At 39.5% G+C, this 16614-nt stretch overlaps 1 protein-coding gene across 4 annotated transcripts in view; it reads left to right on the forward strand.

The window, feature by feature from the left end:
* SSBP2 (single stranded DNA binding protein 2) overlaps window positions 1–16614 on the forward strand; it is a 315521-nt gene that overhangs the window by 231436 nt on the left and 67471 nt on the right. For 3 of the 4 annotated variants that reach the window (XM_075932203.1, XM_006124333.4, XM_075932205.1), the window contains one exon: window positions 1734–1823. In XM_075932203.1, coding sequence (XP_075788318.1) covers window positions 1734–1823 — 90 coding nt within the window. Of the gene's footprint in view, window positions 1–1733; window positions 1824–12208; window positions 12334–16614 lie in introns of those variants that run through there. The other variant, XM_075932204.1, reaches the window with a different exon arrangement.

Below are 16614 nucleotides of genomic sequence, written 5' to 3' on the forward strand. Positions count from 1 at the left end.
CTGACCTAGGTAGACCTGTGATCTGACCCAGTATGGCCGTTCTTATGTTCTAAGAGTTGTTTCTGAGTATTTACACTACCCAGCCATCTTTCCTCTACCTTGGGATTTTGTTGTATTTCAGGACGTTGTAGGCTGGGGAAAAGGAACAGAGATGAGCAGAGGGGTATGCTGTGTTATATAGACAGGGCTCATGAAAACATTCTAGCAGATAATTACTACTCCCCTCCTCCTAGTGGATGCAAATTTTCTAAGCAGTTCTACAGCTTAAGGCTAGAGGTACCAAATCCCATTAATGCACAGATGCAATTCTCAAACAAGTTTCTAGTAACCCCTCTTTATCCACTTTAGTCTGATACAGTATTGCTCCCTCATAGCACCATCACTTTTTGGCAGTCCTGCATAAAATGCTTTGTGTTTTGTAACACTAATCTTGCCGAACATATTACAGAGTCCAGAATAAGGACCTGTGAACTTACTCAAATACTTCATTGGACAACATCTGGACAAACATCAACGGCACAATCAAGATCAAAGCTTGGAAGCTATTCTGACTATAGTGTTCTTATAGCATGAACTTGTTTAGACTCTTTGGTCCCTTGTTGGAAAGTAACATACAATTTAGTTAGTAAATATCATTCTGGTTATTGTACTTGCAGATCTTATTCTAGAGAGTGGTTGCAAAACTGATGTAACTAACTGAATATTTATTTTTGGTCAGTCTAAAAATGTCAGCATATCTACATGCCAAACCAATCAAATTCAGTTTTCTAATGTTCCCAACATTGCACTATACATTTCCTTAAATGGACCGGAAAATATAATATACACATATTCTTAATTGGTTATTAAATATAAAATGACATCCATTGGCCAGGTAAGATAATAATCATAAATTTGTATTCAACCAAGCATATATTGGCAGATCATAAGGTGCTGCAAGTGGCTCTTCATGCATTCTGTACTCCTAACAGTGCTTTCACAACAGTCTTTCAAGGTGATTCAGCCCCATACCCTCACAGAATATACTACAGGAAAGAAAGCTGCTAGAAATTAAAAGCAATTGAAGTTCTAATACATGACAACAATAACAGTTTGCCTTCCATTTTTGTGATGATCTCCTGCCTGTAACTTGCTGGGAGCTACATTCCTTATTTGCTTATTCCATTTGTCGATTTGCAAAGGTAGTTAAATTCATCCTCTAATTCACTTTCTAGAAATATCTCCCTCCCTTTTTTTATCCTTTCTAAAAACGTAACCAGAATAATTCTCATTTATCAGGGCAGTTGTTTGTAGAACTGGTAAAATCATGAGCATCCATTGTTTTGAAGCTCGGTATGATTTTAAAAGAATATTAAGTTTGCTGAAGTTACCCTTAAAGTGGTTGAAAATTTTGAATATGTTACCTTTTTTATGTGTGTTTGCGAGATAAATGTTTACATTTATAATTATATTAAATACAAATATTAAATACATACAGAGTCATTATATATATTTAATGGATGAATGCTTCTGTCAGTCCTCTCCTCAAATAATATACATTTGTGAACTTAAATTAACCATTTCATGTGTATAAAATGAGACTGTTGTTGAATTACAGTTTAGAGTGAACAATAAAAATTATATCATATCCAGAGAGTTTACTTTCTGCTAAACTGTAATTTGGTCACAGTAGTTTTTGGTTTTATGCCTACCATGCAGTGACAAAGGTTTATTTTTCTTTTGTATTTTTTCAGAGTGCTGCAGCAGCTCCCAGTCCAGTGTTAGGAAACATTCCCCCAGGAGATGGCATGCCAGTGGGTCCTGTACCACCAGGTTTTTTTCAGGTATTCAGAAAAACTAATATTACAAATATTTTAGGGTGTAGAAAAGCTTTATTTGCATTATTTGTAGCTGTGTAAAAAAGGGCAATTCTAAATTATATTAAGCATAATGTGTACATTATTTAAAATATAGTTATTTTAAACAAAAATAGGAGGAAAGAAAGTGACCTCTTTGACTAATAGCAAGGATTCTATTTAATACAGAACCACTCACTTCACAGCATCAGAGATAAGAATTTGTGGTATTTTATGGTCAAAGCTTGAAATTTTTTTAATATTTTATAATAAACTCCTATTGTACTGATATTTTAGTTTAAGGGTGGAGTTGTTTTTCTTGTATAGCTCTATGCAAAGTGGAGCCAGAGGGTCAGATTTTCAAAACTATTCAGGGGTTTGATGTCAATGGGAGTTAGATACCTTGGTGCATTTGAAAATCTCAACAAGTGTGTTTAGATGTTTAAACATGTTTGGATATCTTTGAAATTCTTGCCTTTGGTGCTTAACAACAAGTCAAGGTATCAGTGCATTTTCTGCTTTCCCTTAAGATTTGATCTAGGAAAAATTATACCCCTGATGCTTTGGATGTTAGCACTACAATATAAGCTGCTATGAAAAGCCAAACTTACAATTTCAGTCCAGGAATGGAGAGCTCATATAAACGACCTAGTTAGCTCCTTTCCGCTAAGATCTAAAGTTATTTTTCTCCCTACCTTGGCTGCTATTGCCATGTAGCCTATAAGAGTAAATATAGCTCTTGAGATGAACTCCCTAATTTTTGCCACAGTAGAGAGTCAGACTTTCTGCATTTATCCAAGTACTGAGAAGTTTTTTTGGTTCACATGTGTGCTCTCCTGCTGGAAAATGAATAAATCAAGTGTCCTAGGCTGGAGAGTGTGGTGCAGGTGAGGATGTGGAGCTTGTCTCCTGTGAAAGACGGGCGAAAACCTGGAGAATATGGAGGAAGATCTTCAGTCTCCTTTCTCACTGAGGGCTATAAGAAGGGAGTGCAAGGTGTGTCTGAAAGGTTATCTTCACTATCCTCCCAATAGGCAAACTTTACTTGGTGCTTTTGTTCTTCATACATGAGTACTAACCGTATACAGTGGTATGGTAGCTGTGTTAGTCCTAGAATATTAGTGAGACAAAGTGGGTAAGGTATTATCTTTTATAGGACCAACTTCTGCTGGTGAGAGTCAAGCTTTCAAGCATATATTTTACATTGAATGGCCCCTTGAAATATGTGTTAACAACTTATACCAAACAATCTCTTCAAATCTTGTAATTAGTAGTGACATTTTGAGTTAGTTTTCCAGACCTGAAGAAGAACTCTGTGTAAGCTCAAATGCTTGTGTCTCTCAGGAACAGAAATTGGTCCAATAAAAGATATTACATCACCCACCTTGTTTCTTTGAGTGATAGCAGGTCATCTGCTTGCAGTTCTGATTGAAGGATTTACAGCCATAAGAAGGGTTATAGAAGTCTTGAATATGGTCACAAATATGTTTCAATTGTCAACCCAGGATCTGAGCCAAGTTGTTCAGAGAAGTGATCAAAGAGAGTTCACAGAATAAATATACCGCTTGCAGGTATCATTAACAAAATGCCCAGGAGTTGGCAGGAATTATGATAATTGGTTTTTAAAACACTTAGCAAATAGATCAAAAAGTTACAACAACAGCTCTTGATATCTTCACAAGTAACTTCACAGCCTCCCACCTGAGAACGGAAAAGATCCGTGTTTGTCAATATCTGAATGATTGACTGACCTTGGTCATCTCTGAAGTGTCAAAATGTGTTGACAGCAAGTTTAAATAACAGATTTTACATACTGTTTTTATATTAAAGAAGAAGAAGCAAGAAAGGAAGCAAAATAATATAAGCATATCATGCCATCTAGTGGCACTTGTCTATTCTCTGTATTAGCTGTATTAACATGGATACTCTATTTTTAGCTCTGTTGTGCTGTCGCAGAGCTGACCTAATGCTCTGATAGAGCAATATTACAGGAAGTAGAATGAGTGAAAAGAAGTTTAATATTTTTTCCTCCATTACTATTGTCTATAAAAAGCTAAAGTTAAATAGCACTCAGGTAATGAAACTTAAAAACAAGCTAGGAAATTCAAAGTCAGTGTAACTCACATCCTCTTTGAATTTCAAAACAAGACAGACAATATACATTTAAGAAGCAAACAGCTTACAAGCTTCTGTGTAAAGGATATAAAGTGTATATTGTTTTGCGAAGAGACAGATCAATACAGCCTTTCAGATAATACAATGCATCAACTCCCGTCTCCCTGATTCTGGGTTAGCAGGGGCCAAACCAACCTGGAAGTTGGAACAGACACAGCAGTTGATCACTCTAACCTACACCAGCTAGAACTATCTCATAGGAGTCATTCTCCCAACCGGGGATCAGCTGAACATATGCTCCATGTCTGCCCCCTTCCACTTCTAGAATATCCTCTCCCACACATAGCTGCACCTGACACACACTTTATATTAGGAATGGGTCAAGAGAGATTGGCTTAATGATAGGATACAAAGAATCCTCTTTGGTTAATTTAGAGCAACTTTAATGTCACAGCCCTCTTCCAGCAACACACTGGTGTTTTAGCAAGGCTGATGATCCAACCATATTATACATTTCAGTTCATTTTGAAAATAGTTTACTTTTGTTCAGTTGTGTCTGGAACTATAAATTCAATCTTCTTGCTAAACTCCATGTAGTTTTCTGATTGTTCTAGTCAGTTGCTTCCAAAATAAAAGTTCTGTGTTGTATAGTAAAATATATAAATGTACAGTTGTTGTACAATATTGTTTTTTATTACTCAGAGCATGATTACATAAACAGTCACACATATTTTCCTTGCAGAGAGATCCATTGAAGTCAATGGGATTCCATGCAAGAGTAACAAGAGCACCATCCCTTTTGTCCTTCAAACCACACGTAGTTTAACAATGGCAATGTCCTGGTTAATCACTTATTTTTCACTATTGAAAAATTCATGCTTTCCCCTATCTCACAGTCTTACCTGTCTCCTTATCCTTCCTGACAAAATGTTCAAAAAACACTCAGAGAAAACAGTCTGAGTAGTAGTTGGGACACCTCTTTTCTCGTCGTAGAGTCTACCCAGTTTGCCCTCTTGGCCACAGGTAAAATGATAGAATCATAGAACATTAGAACTGGAAGGGACCTCGAGAGGTCATCAAGTCCAGTCCCCTTCCCTCATAGCACATCCAGCACCGTCTAGACCATCTCTGACAGAAGTCTATCTAGCCTCTTAAATTTTATCTTCAGAGATGGAGATTCCACAACCTCCCTAGGCAGCTTTTTCTAGTCTGTAACCATCCTGACAGTTAGGAAGTTTTTCGAATGTCCGACCTAAACCTCCCTTGCTGCAGTTTAAGCCCATTGCTTCTTGTCCTATCTTCAGAGGCCAAGGAGAACAATTTTTCTCCCTCTTCCTTATGAGACCCTTTTAGATACCTGAAAACCGCTATCATGTCTCATCTCAGTCTTCTCCTTTCCAAACTAAACAAGCCCAATTCTTTCAGTCTTCCATCATAGGTCATGTTCTCGAGACCTTTAATCATTCTGGGTATGTCTACACTACCCTCCAAGTTCGAACTAGGAGGGTAATGTAGGCATACCGCACTTGCAAATGAAGCCCGGGATTTGAATTTCCTGGGCTTCATTTGCATAAGCGGGGCTCCGCCATTTTTAAATCCCCGCTCGTTCGAACCCCGTGCCGCGCGGCTACACGCGGCACGAACTAGGTAGTTCGAACTAGGCTTCCTAGTGGAACGAGGAGTAACGGTAGTTCGAACTAGGAAGCCTAGTTCGAACTACCTAGTTCGTGCCGCGTGTAGCCGCGCGGCACGGGGTTCGAACGAGCGGGGATTTAAAAATGGCGGAGCCCCGCTTATGCAAATGAAGCCCGGGAAATTCAAATCCCGGGCTTCATTTGCAAGTGCGGTATGCCTACATTAACCCGCTAGTTCGAACTAGCGGGGTAGTGTAGACATACCCTCTTGTTGCTCTTCTCTGGACCTTCTCCAATTTCTCCACATATTTCTTGAAATGTAATGCCCAGAACTGGACACAGTACTCCAACTGAGGCCTAATCAGTGCAGAGTAGAAGGGAATGATGATTTCTCGTGTCTTGCTCACAACACTCCTGTTAATGCATCCTAGAATCATGTTTGCTTTTTTTTAAACAGAATTCAAATGCATTTTGGTCGATCACTTAAATTGGTACAGTATTTAATAACCAAACTGTACATATTAATGTGCATAATTCCATATGAAAAATGAGTACCATGAAGAATCTAATTTATTAAAAATATTAAATAACAAAAAGGAAGCAGTTTTCAAAACAATTAAAATGTATCTACCTACATATAAAATGTATCTGCATACCAGTGAAGTTTACAATTTCAGACTCCTTCAATTATTAAAATGCACAATATGAAATACGTATATATGTGAAAGATTTTAGTCTGAAGATTTTTTTTAAACTTTCTTGATTGAAACTTGATACATCAAAAATTTTGCTTCAGTGCAAATGATTATAGCTAAAATATAAGAATCTGAGAAATTTTAACCAATACAACTTTAATGATAGCAAACAGAATTACAATATTATATTGTATACATCAAAGAAGACTGCAGATTTAAATATAGATAAGCTGATTGGACTCTTCAAGATAAATGTGTACTCAACAACATAACAATGGAGAAGATTCACAGAATCCAAGAAATGTAGAGCTAGAAGAGACCTCAAGAAATTATCAAGTACAGCCCCTGGAGATAAGGCAAGAGAAGTATACTTAGACGGAGCCATGTAGTCTAGACATACCCTTGTAGTAAAAAAAATAAAACATTAAAAATGTGTATAATAGTTGTTTTTTACGAGTCAGAGCATGATTACATAAACAGTCACACATATTGTCTGTGCAGAGAGCTCCATTGAAGTCAATGGGATTCTGTGCAAGAGTAACAAGAGAAACTGTAAAGAACTGATCCCTATTAGAACAGGTACACTTAAGTCTCAAAATTGTTCCTCAGAGCATCACAAATTGTTGAATATTATTTTCAACAAATGTGAAAACATATAAGGCTTGAATATAGCAAATACATGGAGTTGGAGGCTTTAGGAAGCCTAGAGAAGATCTGTAAATATGAAGATAGATAGATAGATAGATAGATAGATAGATAGATAGATAGATAGATAGATAGATAGATAGATAGATAGATAGATAGATAGATAGTATAATTCTAATTAATACTTATATTAAGAATATTGTTGTATATGCTATATATCTTTGGAATTTTAATAGTTATTTATGAATGTAATTGCTTCAATTCTACAAAAGCTTAACCCCATTCTGACTACTCGTGTAAAGCTATGCACAGGCTTAATTTTTCAGAGAAACCAGGCCTTTGTATCATGGCTCCTTTAACTTCCTATTTTATTTTTTAAATATTTTAAGTATAAAAATAAATGAAACCCATTGCTAGTCTGAAAGTAGGGAGTATTTGCATCTCAAAAAGTCTGTAAATAATGTGGGTGTATGTTTGTGTTGTGTGTGTGTGTTCCTCTCTTTTTTCTCTCTCTCGCTAAATACCAGAAATAAAGTTAATTTTTTAAAAGATAAAGGTGTCTGCTGGCTTTTATAATGCCATCCTGCAGTTATAGTAATGGTTTTACTGCACACAACTATTAAAACAAATTAAAACTGCTCAGCTTGAGTAACTAAATCAGCTTTGTGCCCACGCTCCCTCCACTGCAAATATAATTTCAAGCAGCCACAACCCACTGCTAGTTTTGGAAGAGTATTAGGGGAAGGGAAGGCACTTAAATGACAAATGCCTTATAAATATCTATTGAGGGAGAGGCCTCAAAGTAAGTCTTAGATTAAATCTTTACCTCTTCTGATATATTTCCTGCTGGATAGAAGAATGACATCATCATGCCATCAACATCAACAGGCGCCACCCCCACCAGCTAATCTTGTCCTTACTGTGGTGGGGAAAGTTTGAAGGAATTTGGGGAGGCAGAGGCAGGTAGCTTCAGTTGGGAAGGGGACCATGGCCTCCTGCTGCAGCCTGAGGGGGTGGGTGAAGGAATGTGGGAGAGGATTGTTGTCCTGAGAGAGCATGGTGGCTGTGGAGCCAGAGCATGCTGGAGTGGCTGTGTGCAGCATGGGGCTGGAGTCGTCACCAAGCGCAGAGTCACAGCCCTGGAATGCCAGAAATGCGGAGTAGCCACTGTTCCTGTGGGGCCCAGAGATGTCAGGGACTTGACGTGGGCTTTGTTTTGTTTTTTCTTTGCACAAGAGGAGGAACTAAGGCCGTCCCACGGAAGACGAGGAGGGGCAGGCTCTTGACAATCCCACCTGCTGCTAAGGTCGGGGTGGCAGGGCTGCAGGATGGGGTCTTCATGGATTTCCCCTCGGATCCCCTCCTGCCTATAAGTCCTGCCATGTCCCTTTGGCTTTGCAACCTCCTTACAAGTCTGTGTAGACAGACCTAAGGCATAGGGGCAGGGAGCAAGGGGTGGCTGAAGAGGCAGGGCAACAGAATGTACCTGCCGGGCAACAGAATGCCATCATCACATCATCAGTGTCAACAGGCTCTCCCAGCGAAACGAAAGAAGCCAGAGATAGGGGAGTTGGCGAGTGTAGCGGCCAGAGGGGGAGTTGGCGCATGTAGTGGCCGTGTATGTGTGTGTGCATTGTGAGCAGGGAGCATAGCGCCCTCATGTGTGTGTCTATTTTATATATATATATATATATATATATATATATATATATATATATATATAGTGCTAAACAGTGCAGTGATAAAGTGATAATTATTCTTACCTGATAGATTGCTGAGGCTCTTACTTTGACACTTTCCAGAATTGCACCTAGAAATTAATTGTTCATGTTTTGAATGGGAAATTGATATTTTTTCAGAAATGTCACCTTAGTCTCAATGTTATGTTAAAAATGTCTGAATTTTAGAGGCCCGAGTAAAAAAAAAGTTAATGTGATCCTGACCTTACTAGCTTCGGCTGAAATTATATTTGGAGTGATAAGCTTTATATTTTGTATAATATTTTCACTCAAAATTAAAATCACAACTATTCAACTTATTTAATGTATCTATACCTCATAGTACTTTTTAAATTGTACTGCATATGACTTCTCCATTAATTATCATTTATATGGTTCATCCTCTTTCTCTCCCACTTGCTGGATCTTGTTGAGTGAGAAATAATCATTATATTTGCTGCAAAGGGAGACATATTTGACAACAGTACTATTCCAACATCTCATCTGTTATTGAAATGAGTGTTAGTTACCTTCTCAAATGCCCAGTGAAATAACCTTAGTAGCAACAATAGATTCTGTTTGTAAGATCCTAGAGAAGTATTGAACTTGAGGGCAAAGGCTTTTTTGTGTGCAGATTCCCAGGGATGTGTTCAGTGCACTGCAGTGATTCTTTTTTTACTGTGGAATAGTTCCAGTAATTCTTTGAGGATAAAGCATTGACCTCAATTGAAAAACTATTGTTCATTCTGAATATTAGTCTTTGAATTAAAGATGTGGAAACACTGAAGTCTGGAGAATGGAGCTATAGTCATTAGATGTATATTTTTGTTTTTTTAAATGTTGTACTCTACACTTTTAACTTGATCAATTCTCTGACTGTTATCATATTTAACTGCTAGGGTGGGAGGCCATGTCAGATAGCTCTAAACAAATATAAAAATATAAATTCAATTTTTGGGGGGAAGGGAGAATTTCATTTAAAGCAGACAGCTGTATTCCTGTTTGTGAAACAGACTTAGTCCCTAGAGAAGGCCAGCATCAGCAGAGGTTCTCTCACATATATATATGCTGAAAGTCTGGTACAAGCAGTTTTATGTAAAAGCTCGTTAGTGTGTGATTTGCTTGATTTGCATTTGTAGAGTTTGTGAATATGTAGCTTAACCCAGAGTACAGCTATCAAATGCTTTTGCCAAAAATAAAGTCATAGACCTGTGTAGAGTTTAATTGTTGTTAAAATATGATTGAATGGAAAAGTACTTTTTATTAAGCATTGATCATAGACGGAGTTTTATTAGATAAGCTACACATTTATGCTCATCAGCAGAATGTGCCAGCACAAGTGTGACATTTGGAGAGCTAAATTAGTTTAGTCTTGGTTAGCACTAAAATGTGTTAATCAAGAGTGTCTTATACACTGCAATGACAGTGATTGTTGATGGAGAACAGAGAGAAAACCAAACAAATTAAAATATGTGAATTGTAAACTAACTCTAGTCAATTAATTTGACACATATTTTATGTCTCATTACATTCCTATGGAATTTTCTAAATGAAAGCACTTATCTCATACCAGTGACAGATAGCTCTAAACAAATATAAAAGCACATAGCAATCATATTATAATACATAGGGGCTTGAAAGAATTGTATTAAAAATACTTATCAATTTTCAGTACTGATTAGGATTGCCAACTTTTTAATCACACAAAACCAAACACCCTGCCCTGAGGCCTCACCCTCTGGCACTTGCTTTCCTCTACCCTCACTCGCTTTCACCATGCTGGGGCACTGGGTTGGGGTGAAGGATTGAGGTGAGGGCTATAGCTGCGGGCGCAGGGTCCGGAATGGGGTTGGAGATGAGGACGTTAGATGCAGTAGGGGTTGGTGCTACAGGGTCCTGATGACACTTACCACAGTTCCCAGAAGCAACATGTTCCAGCAGCCATTAGGTAGCCAGGCTAGGCTCCATGTTGTGCCTTCGCTCATGCACAAGTGCTGTCCCAATAGCTTGAATTGGTCATGATTCCCAGCCAATGGGAGCTGCAGGGTGGGGATAGTGTGCAGAGCCTCTCTGCACTGAGGAGCCTTAGGGATGTGCTGACTGCTTCCAGGAGCTGCACAGAGCCAGGCCAGGTAGGAAGCCTGCCTTAGCCCTGTTCCCCCTTTTGCTATGCAGCTAACTAGAGAGATGCTAGGGTCCCTTTTCAACTGGGCATTCTGGTTGAAAACAGAACACTTGGCAACACTAATAGAGATAAGATAAGATAAGATAAGATAAGATAAGATAAGATAAGATAAGATAAGATAAAAAGAAAATTGTATGATAAAATCTTATTTCATACTTTTGCAATGTAACAAATAACAATCAGTAAAAGACCAAAAATGTGCATATGAAGGAAAGGACTAAGAAGGATGACAAAAGAGAGACCCTGGGACATAACAAGTGAATTTAAAATGCAGTAGGGAAAGAAGTACATAGGATCATTTTTTTATCTAGATCATATATCATCTTACAATTTCAAAACTTGGAATGTATGAATGGTAAGATTCTGTCCTTACAAGTATCCACACTTGACTTACACTCTGGATTCTAGTACTTTGGACATGGTTAGAATACCCTGCACCTGGAGTAGCACATGATTAGTATAAAATAATGTATAACAATATTTATGTAAATTAACACTGCAATTCCATTCTGGTAACATGCAGTACTCAAGCTTTGTGAAGACAGTGAAGATAGTTGACTCCTTCAAAGCAATGAAAGATTCTCCGTTAACAACATGCAACTGACACCATTTAAACATGACAGTACTTGTCTGTACTACACACTAAATTGTGTTTCACATCATGTTAGAATGAAAGGTTAATTTCCAGTGTAGACGTTAGAAGTGCCTTCAGCTTCTCAAGATGTTTAGATATACAATACTGGAAGATTTATACAGTGTTGCTTGGGTTCTTAACTCAATTACATTTTGGCTTTTTGGAAAATAAAAAGAAAATGTACATGCTTCATTTAAATAATTGGAACTGCACATAGTAGTCAATGTGTGGGCACACCAGGGATTTAGATAGTGGCATTATGATATTTTCTGTCTTATTTTCTATCCCATTCCTAACATTGTTTGCCTTTGACCATTGTTATACATTGAGCTGAAGTTTTGAAGATCTCTTTCTTTAGTAGCTAATTTAGAATCCATCATTATATATGTGTAATTGGGATATTTTTCCCCATCAGAAAATACTTTACGCATACTTTATGCATTACTTTACACTTCAGTGTTGAAATTCACCTGCCATTTTGTTGCCTGGTTACTCATTTTTATGAGACCCTTCCCCCGCCTACCTCTTCCTTTAATTCTTTTAAGACATTTTTGGATTTAACTGTCTTGAATAATTTTGCATTATCTGCAAACTTTGCCACTTCATTATTCTCTCCCCTTTCCAGATAATTGATGAATATGTTGAGAATAGCTGGGGGATCCCACTGCTTACCTGTCTTTATGGTAAAAAATATTCCTACCCTTTGTTTATTATCTTTTAACAGTTATTGATCCATGAGAGGACCTTCCCTATTATCCTATGACTTACTTAAGAGCCTTTGGGTGAAGCTTTCTGAAAATACAGATATAGCTGTGTCTGGATCTTCCTTATCCACATGGTTGTTGACATCCTCAAAGAATTCTTATTGATTGGTGAGGAATAATTTCCCTTTTCAAAAACCATGTTGATTCTTCCCCAAGAAATCATGTTCATTTTTGCATAGGATAATTCTCTTCTTCACTATAGTTTCAATCAGTTTACTTGGTACTGAAATTAGGCTCATTGGTTTATAATTACCAGGATTGCCTTTCATAAAATTTTTAAAAATTAGTGTTACATTAGCTACCTTCCAGTCATCTAGTACAGAGGCTTGTTTCAATGATAGATTATGTACTATAGTTAGTAGTCCTACAATTTCATATCTGAGTTCCATCAAACACCTGGATAGATGTCATCATGGCTGTTCTTTACTGGGTTCTCTGACTACAAATTTCAAACCTGGACACCTAATGTTAGGCCCCTTAATCCAAAAGTAGGCCTTTAAATAACTGTGGCCTGATTTTCAAAGATACTGAGCTTGCAGTTCCCACTGGCTTCAGTAGCATTGTCAATACTCATCCTTTCTTTGAAAATTAAGAGTCTAATATGCAGGTTCCTGAATATTGCAAATTTTAAATGTGCACGTTTTTGTCATTAAATATGAAAACATAAGTGAAAAGAAGTAACAACAGTATCCAAATATTTAACTTCACTTGGGAACAAGTAAACTCTAATTGCAGTATTTAGAAAGAGTTAATTTAAGTAGAATAGGTTTCTTGAGAGCCATGCCCACTAGCTGGATTATTATGTGTAGGAATTAACCCAATCCCTGGTTGCTAGGTACAATAAATCTTGTACATTTTACATTTCAAAATGAAACAGGCTAAAGCTTAACAGCAAACAGAACAAAAATAGCTAGTAATAACAATAGGTAGTTAAAGATTTCAGAGTCTCTGTGTCATCCGCATCCTGTTGGATATTGTTTGTGGAATCCGACTTTTGTAACTTGTCCAGCAGTCACACTGAATCATTATCACTTTTCCTGACTGTCTGAACCAAACTGTGATCGGGATGAGTGTCGTTGTTTCAACATATGCATTTTCAAAGGCTTTCGTAATACGAACAATTTCTGTCCTTTTCTGCTTGTATTTCATGGGCTTTAGAATGAGATGAATGAAATTTTGAAGACTGTTTTTTTTTAATAGAATGTATCCTTTGCTCCCCTACCAGCTGTTGGAATTTTCTTTGTCATGAATGTCTATAACAGAAAAATAAAGTTTTTTTTCATGCATCCCTGGTTAGAATTTTTCAATGCAGACTTTTCTTTAAAAAATTGCAGTATTATAATGGGATCTTCTACTTTGTTCGCCTACATACTATTAAAGCCTCTGTAGAATCAATTGCTCCAGCCATTTCAGTGAGCTCAGTAAGTCTTACACTTCCAGCCCTGGTTTTGTTCTCCAGAATTTCTACTCTGTTGGTCTGAGAGAGGCTGAGGGAAAGGCTTGTGGAAGGGAGGGTTTTGTCCTCATTTTTCTTTGTCCAAATATATATGTAACCCTTCTGCCCGGTAGGCCCAGCAGCAACCAAGGCCGGGTTCAATATCTAGGGGTCCATCTCACACAGAACTGGCTTGAGCCCCCACCCAGTAACTGGGAAATTCACACACCCCCGGGCGCCTCTGAAAGGCAATGCTTCCCTACTCGCAAGCACAGAGTCTGAGTCTATGTCTACACTGGTGGCTCCTTGCGCAAGAACTTCTTGTGCAACGGTTCTAGTGCAAGGAGTCTTGCGCAAGAACATATCCACACTGCCATGTGTGAAATATGATTTAGGCTCTTCAGCTGTTCCTAGAATTACAAGTGTTATTAATTTCCAGAATCATCACCCTTTTATCATCTTTCTAGTTATGCATTTGCTCCCTTTCCTTTCAGATCTGGATTTTGCTCCCCTGCTTTCTGACTGCTAGATGGGAATAACTCAGCCCTGGTCTACTCTCCCCTTATTTCGAAATAACAAGCAGATCATCCACACTACCAAGTCCATTTTTCAAAATAAGGGGCTGATTATTTTGAAATAACTACTCCTGCTTTCCATGAGAAATAATAGTTATTTCGAAATAGTTATTTCAAAATAGCGGTAGTGTGGATACTCCACTGCGGCTATTTTGAAATACAGTAAACTTCCAATAATCTGGCACCTTTCCGACCTAGGTGATGCCGGATTATCGGATGTGCCAGAGTATCGGGAGGTACTCTGGTGTGGGGCTGTGACGGGTCTGCCGGGGAACGGTGGGGAAACTTGTCAGTTTCAGCAGCGGCAGCAGCAGACTTGAGGAAGCATTGGAGCAGAGCAGTTGGGGTGCTGCCGGGTTGGTCCTGCAGCGCCGCCCCTCACCCCCCTACTCAGCGATAACTACTGCAGTCTGGAGGGTGGGGAGCCCGCTCCCTTCCCAGAAACTCTTGGTGGCGGTGCAGGGCTGAACTCATCCCCTTCCCTTTCCCAGCCACGAGTGCCCATGGGGCTCACAGAAGCTCCAATTGTCCGGCTGGCCAGAGCACTTCCATGTTCCAGTTGGTGCCGGACTATCGGGAGTGCCGGACCACAGGATGCCGGACAACTGGGCTACGTCAAGACTGGCCCCTATTCCAAAATAGCCATGCTAATTTCCAACTTTGGAATAGGGAAATCCGCGGGGGATTCCTGAAAGTAGGAATAAGAGATCCTCCAGAAAAGGGCTTTATTCCGGAGGATCGCGCCAGTCTAGACGCTTTTTTCCGGCTTTTCCCCAAGCCGGAAAAAAAGCGGCGGACATGTTTATTTAAATCCCGCGGGGGATATTTAAATCCCCTGCGGATTTCCCTATTCCAAAGTTGGAAATTAGCATGGCTATTTCGGAATAGGGGCCAGTCTAGACGTAGCCCTCGAGTTTTACTGTAACTACTCCCCAGAGTCATTCAAAGTAATTACTCCTTAGTGCTTCCTGGGGCTCTTAAGTCTAGGTAGCACATCCACCTTAAGGGAACCTACCTCGGACTGATTTCAAGGCTTCCTGGTAGTGTGGACACTCTATCTTGGGAGTTATTATTTCAAAATAAGTTATTTTGAAATAATTTCCTAGTTGTAGACATGCCCTCAAGGTGCTGTATCTATGGCTATATTTGAAGATAGCTTGAAAGTTACAGCTTGTGAAGATTTCATTAGCTGTTTTTCTGGCAAAGGTAAACATGAAGAATTGTAACAGCACTCACCCTCATCTTTGGTCACAGTGTTGCACAGAATCAAGAACATGAACAAATCCAAATTAATCTTAAAATGTATAACCCTTTCCCTCCCTTTCAGACTCTGCTTTAGTTTCTTTGTTGGCTCTGACCTCAGGCTTTCCCAGCAAGAACCTAACCTGCTCCCATAACGTTCTTCCTCTGTTATTTCCTGTCTGCTAAATCCTATCCTCTGCCAGAGAGACCTCTTTTGTCTACAGTCTTTCTCCAGCTAAGCTCCTTCCAACTACCTCTGAGGCATAACTCCACCTCATCTGGCCAGAAGCTACTTAATTAATTACCCCAGATGCAGAGCATGACTAATTAGGATTTTTTCCTTTGCCTTTCAGATGATGGGGGTTAAGCCCCATCATAGGAGTGTTAAATCTGTTTTCTAATGTATGCTTTGGCTGCTTATTTACTTCTATGTATTCTTTGATTTTCACATACAGGTTGAACCTCTGAAAACTGGTACTCTCTGGTCTGGCAACATCTATGGACCGATAGGACCACAAATGTTCCTGGACCAGAGAGCCCAGAGCCTAATGGCAGGAGGGCCAGCAGTCCGGCTGGGGGCAGCAAGGCTGGAGCCCCAAAGAAGTGCTGGGGTAGGGCCAGAGAACCCCAGCAGTCATGGCAGTGTGGGACCAGAGAACCCTGAATACCCATGGCAGCACGGGGCCAGGGGCCAAAGAAATCTGTCTGCCCGCAACAGCATAGACCCAGGGACTAGAGTATCCCAGCCACCTGTGGCAACATGGGGCCTGGGGTTGGAGGAGCCTGGCCTCCCGTAGCAGTGTGGGTCTGGGGGCAGGAGAAATCCAACACTCTGTGCAGCATGGGGCCAGGGAACCGGAGCAGTGCAGTACAAGGGGGTGGGGGTGGAGCCCTAGATGCACCTGGCAATCCAGGGCTGGGGGGGCAGCAGTAGCACTATAGACAGCCCAGCTGGGAAGGGTAGAGGGAGCCAGAGGCAGGGAGCCAGCTGGCTTGGTCCAGTGGCAGGGGACGCTTCCCCAGTCCAGCAAATTATCTCGTTTGCCAGACAAGGGGGGTCAAACCTGTATTAATTCCTAACTGGTATGCTCCTTAACTATCTTAAAGACTACCTCTGTCTTGTGTATTGAGGTCCAC

The sequence above is a fragment of the Pelodiscus sinensis genome, chromosome 6 (genome assembly GCF_049634645.1).
Source record: "Pelodiscus sinensis isolate JC-2024 chromosome 6, ASM4963464v1, whole genome shotgun sequence".
Taxonomy (NCBI): Eukaryota; Metazoa; Chordata; order Testudines; family Trionychidae; genus Pelodiscus; species Pelodiscus sinensis.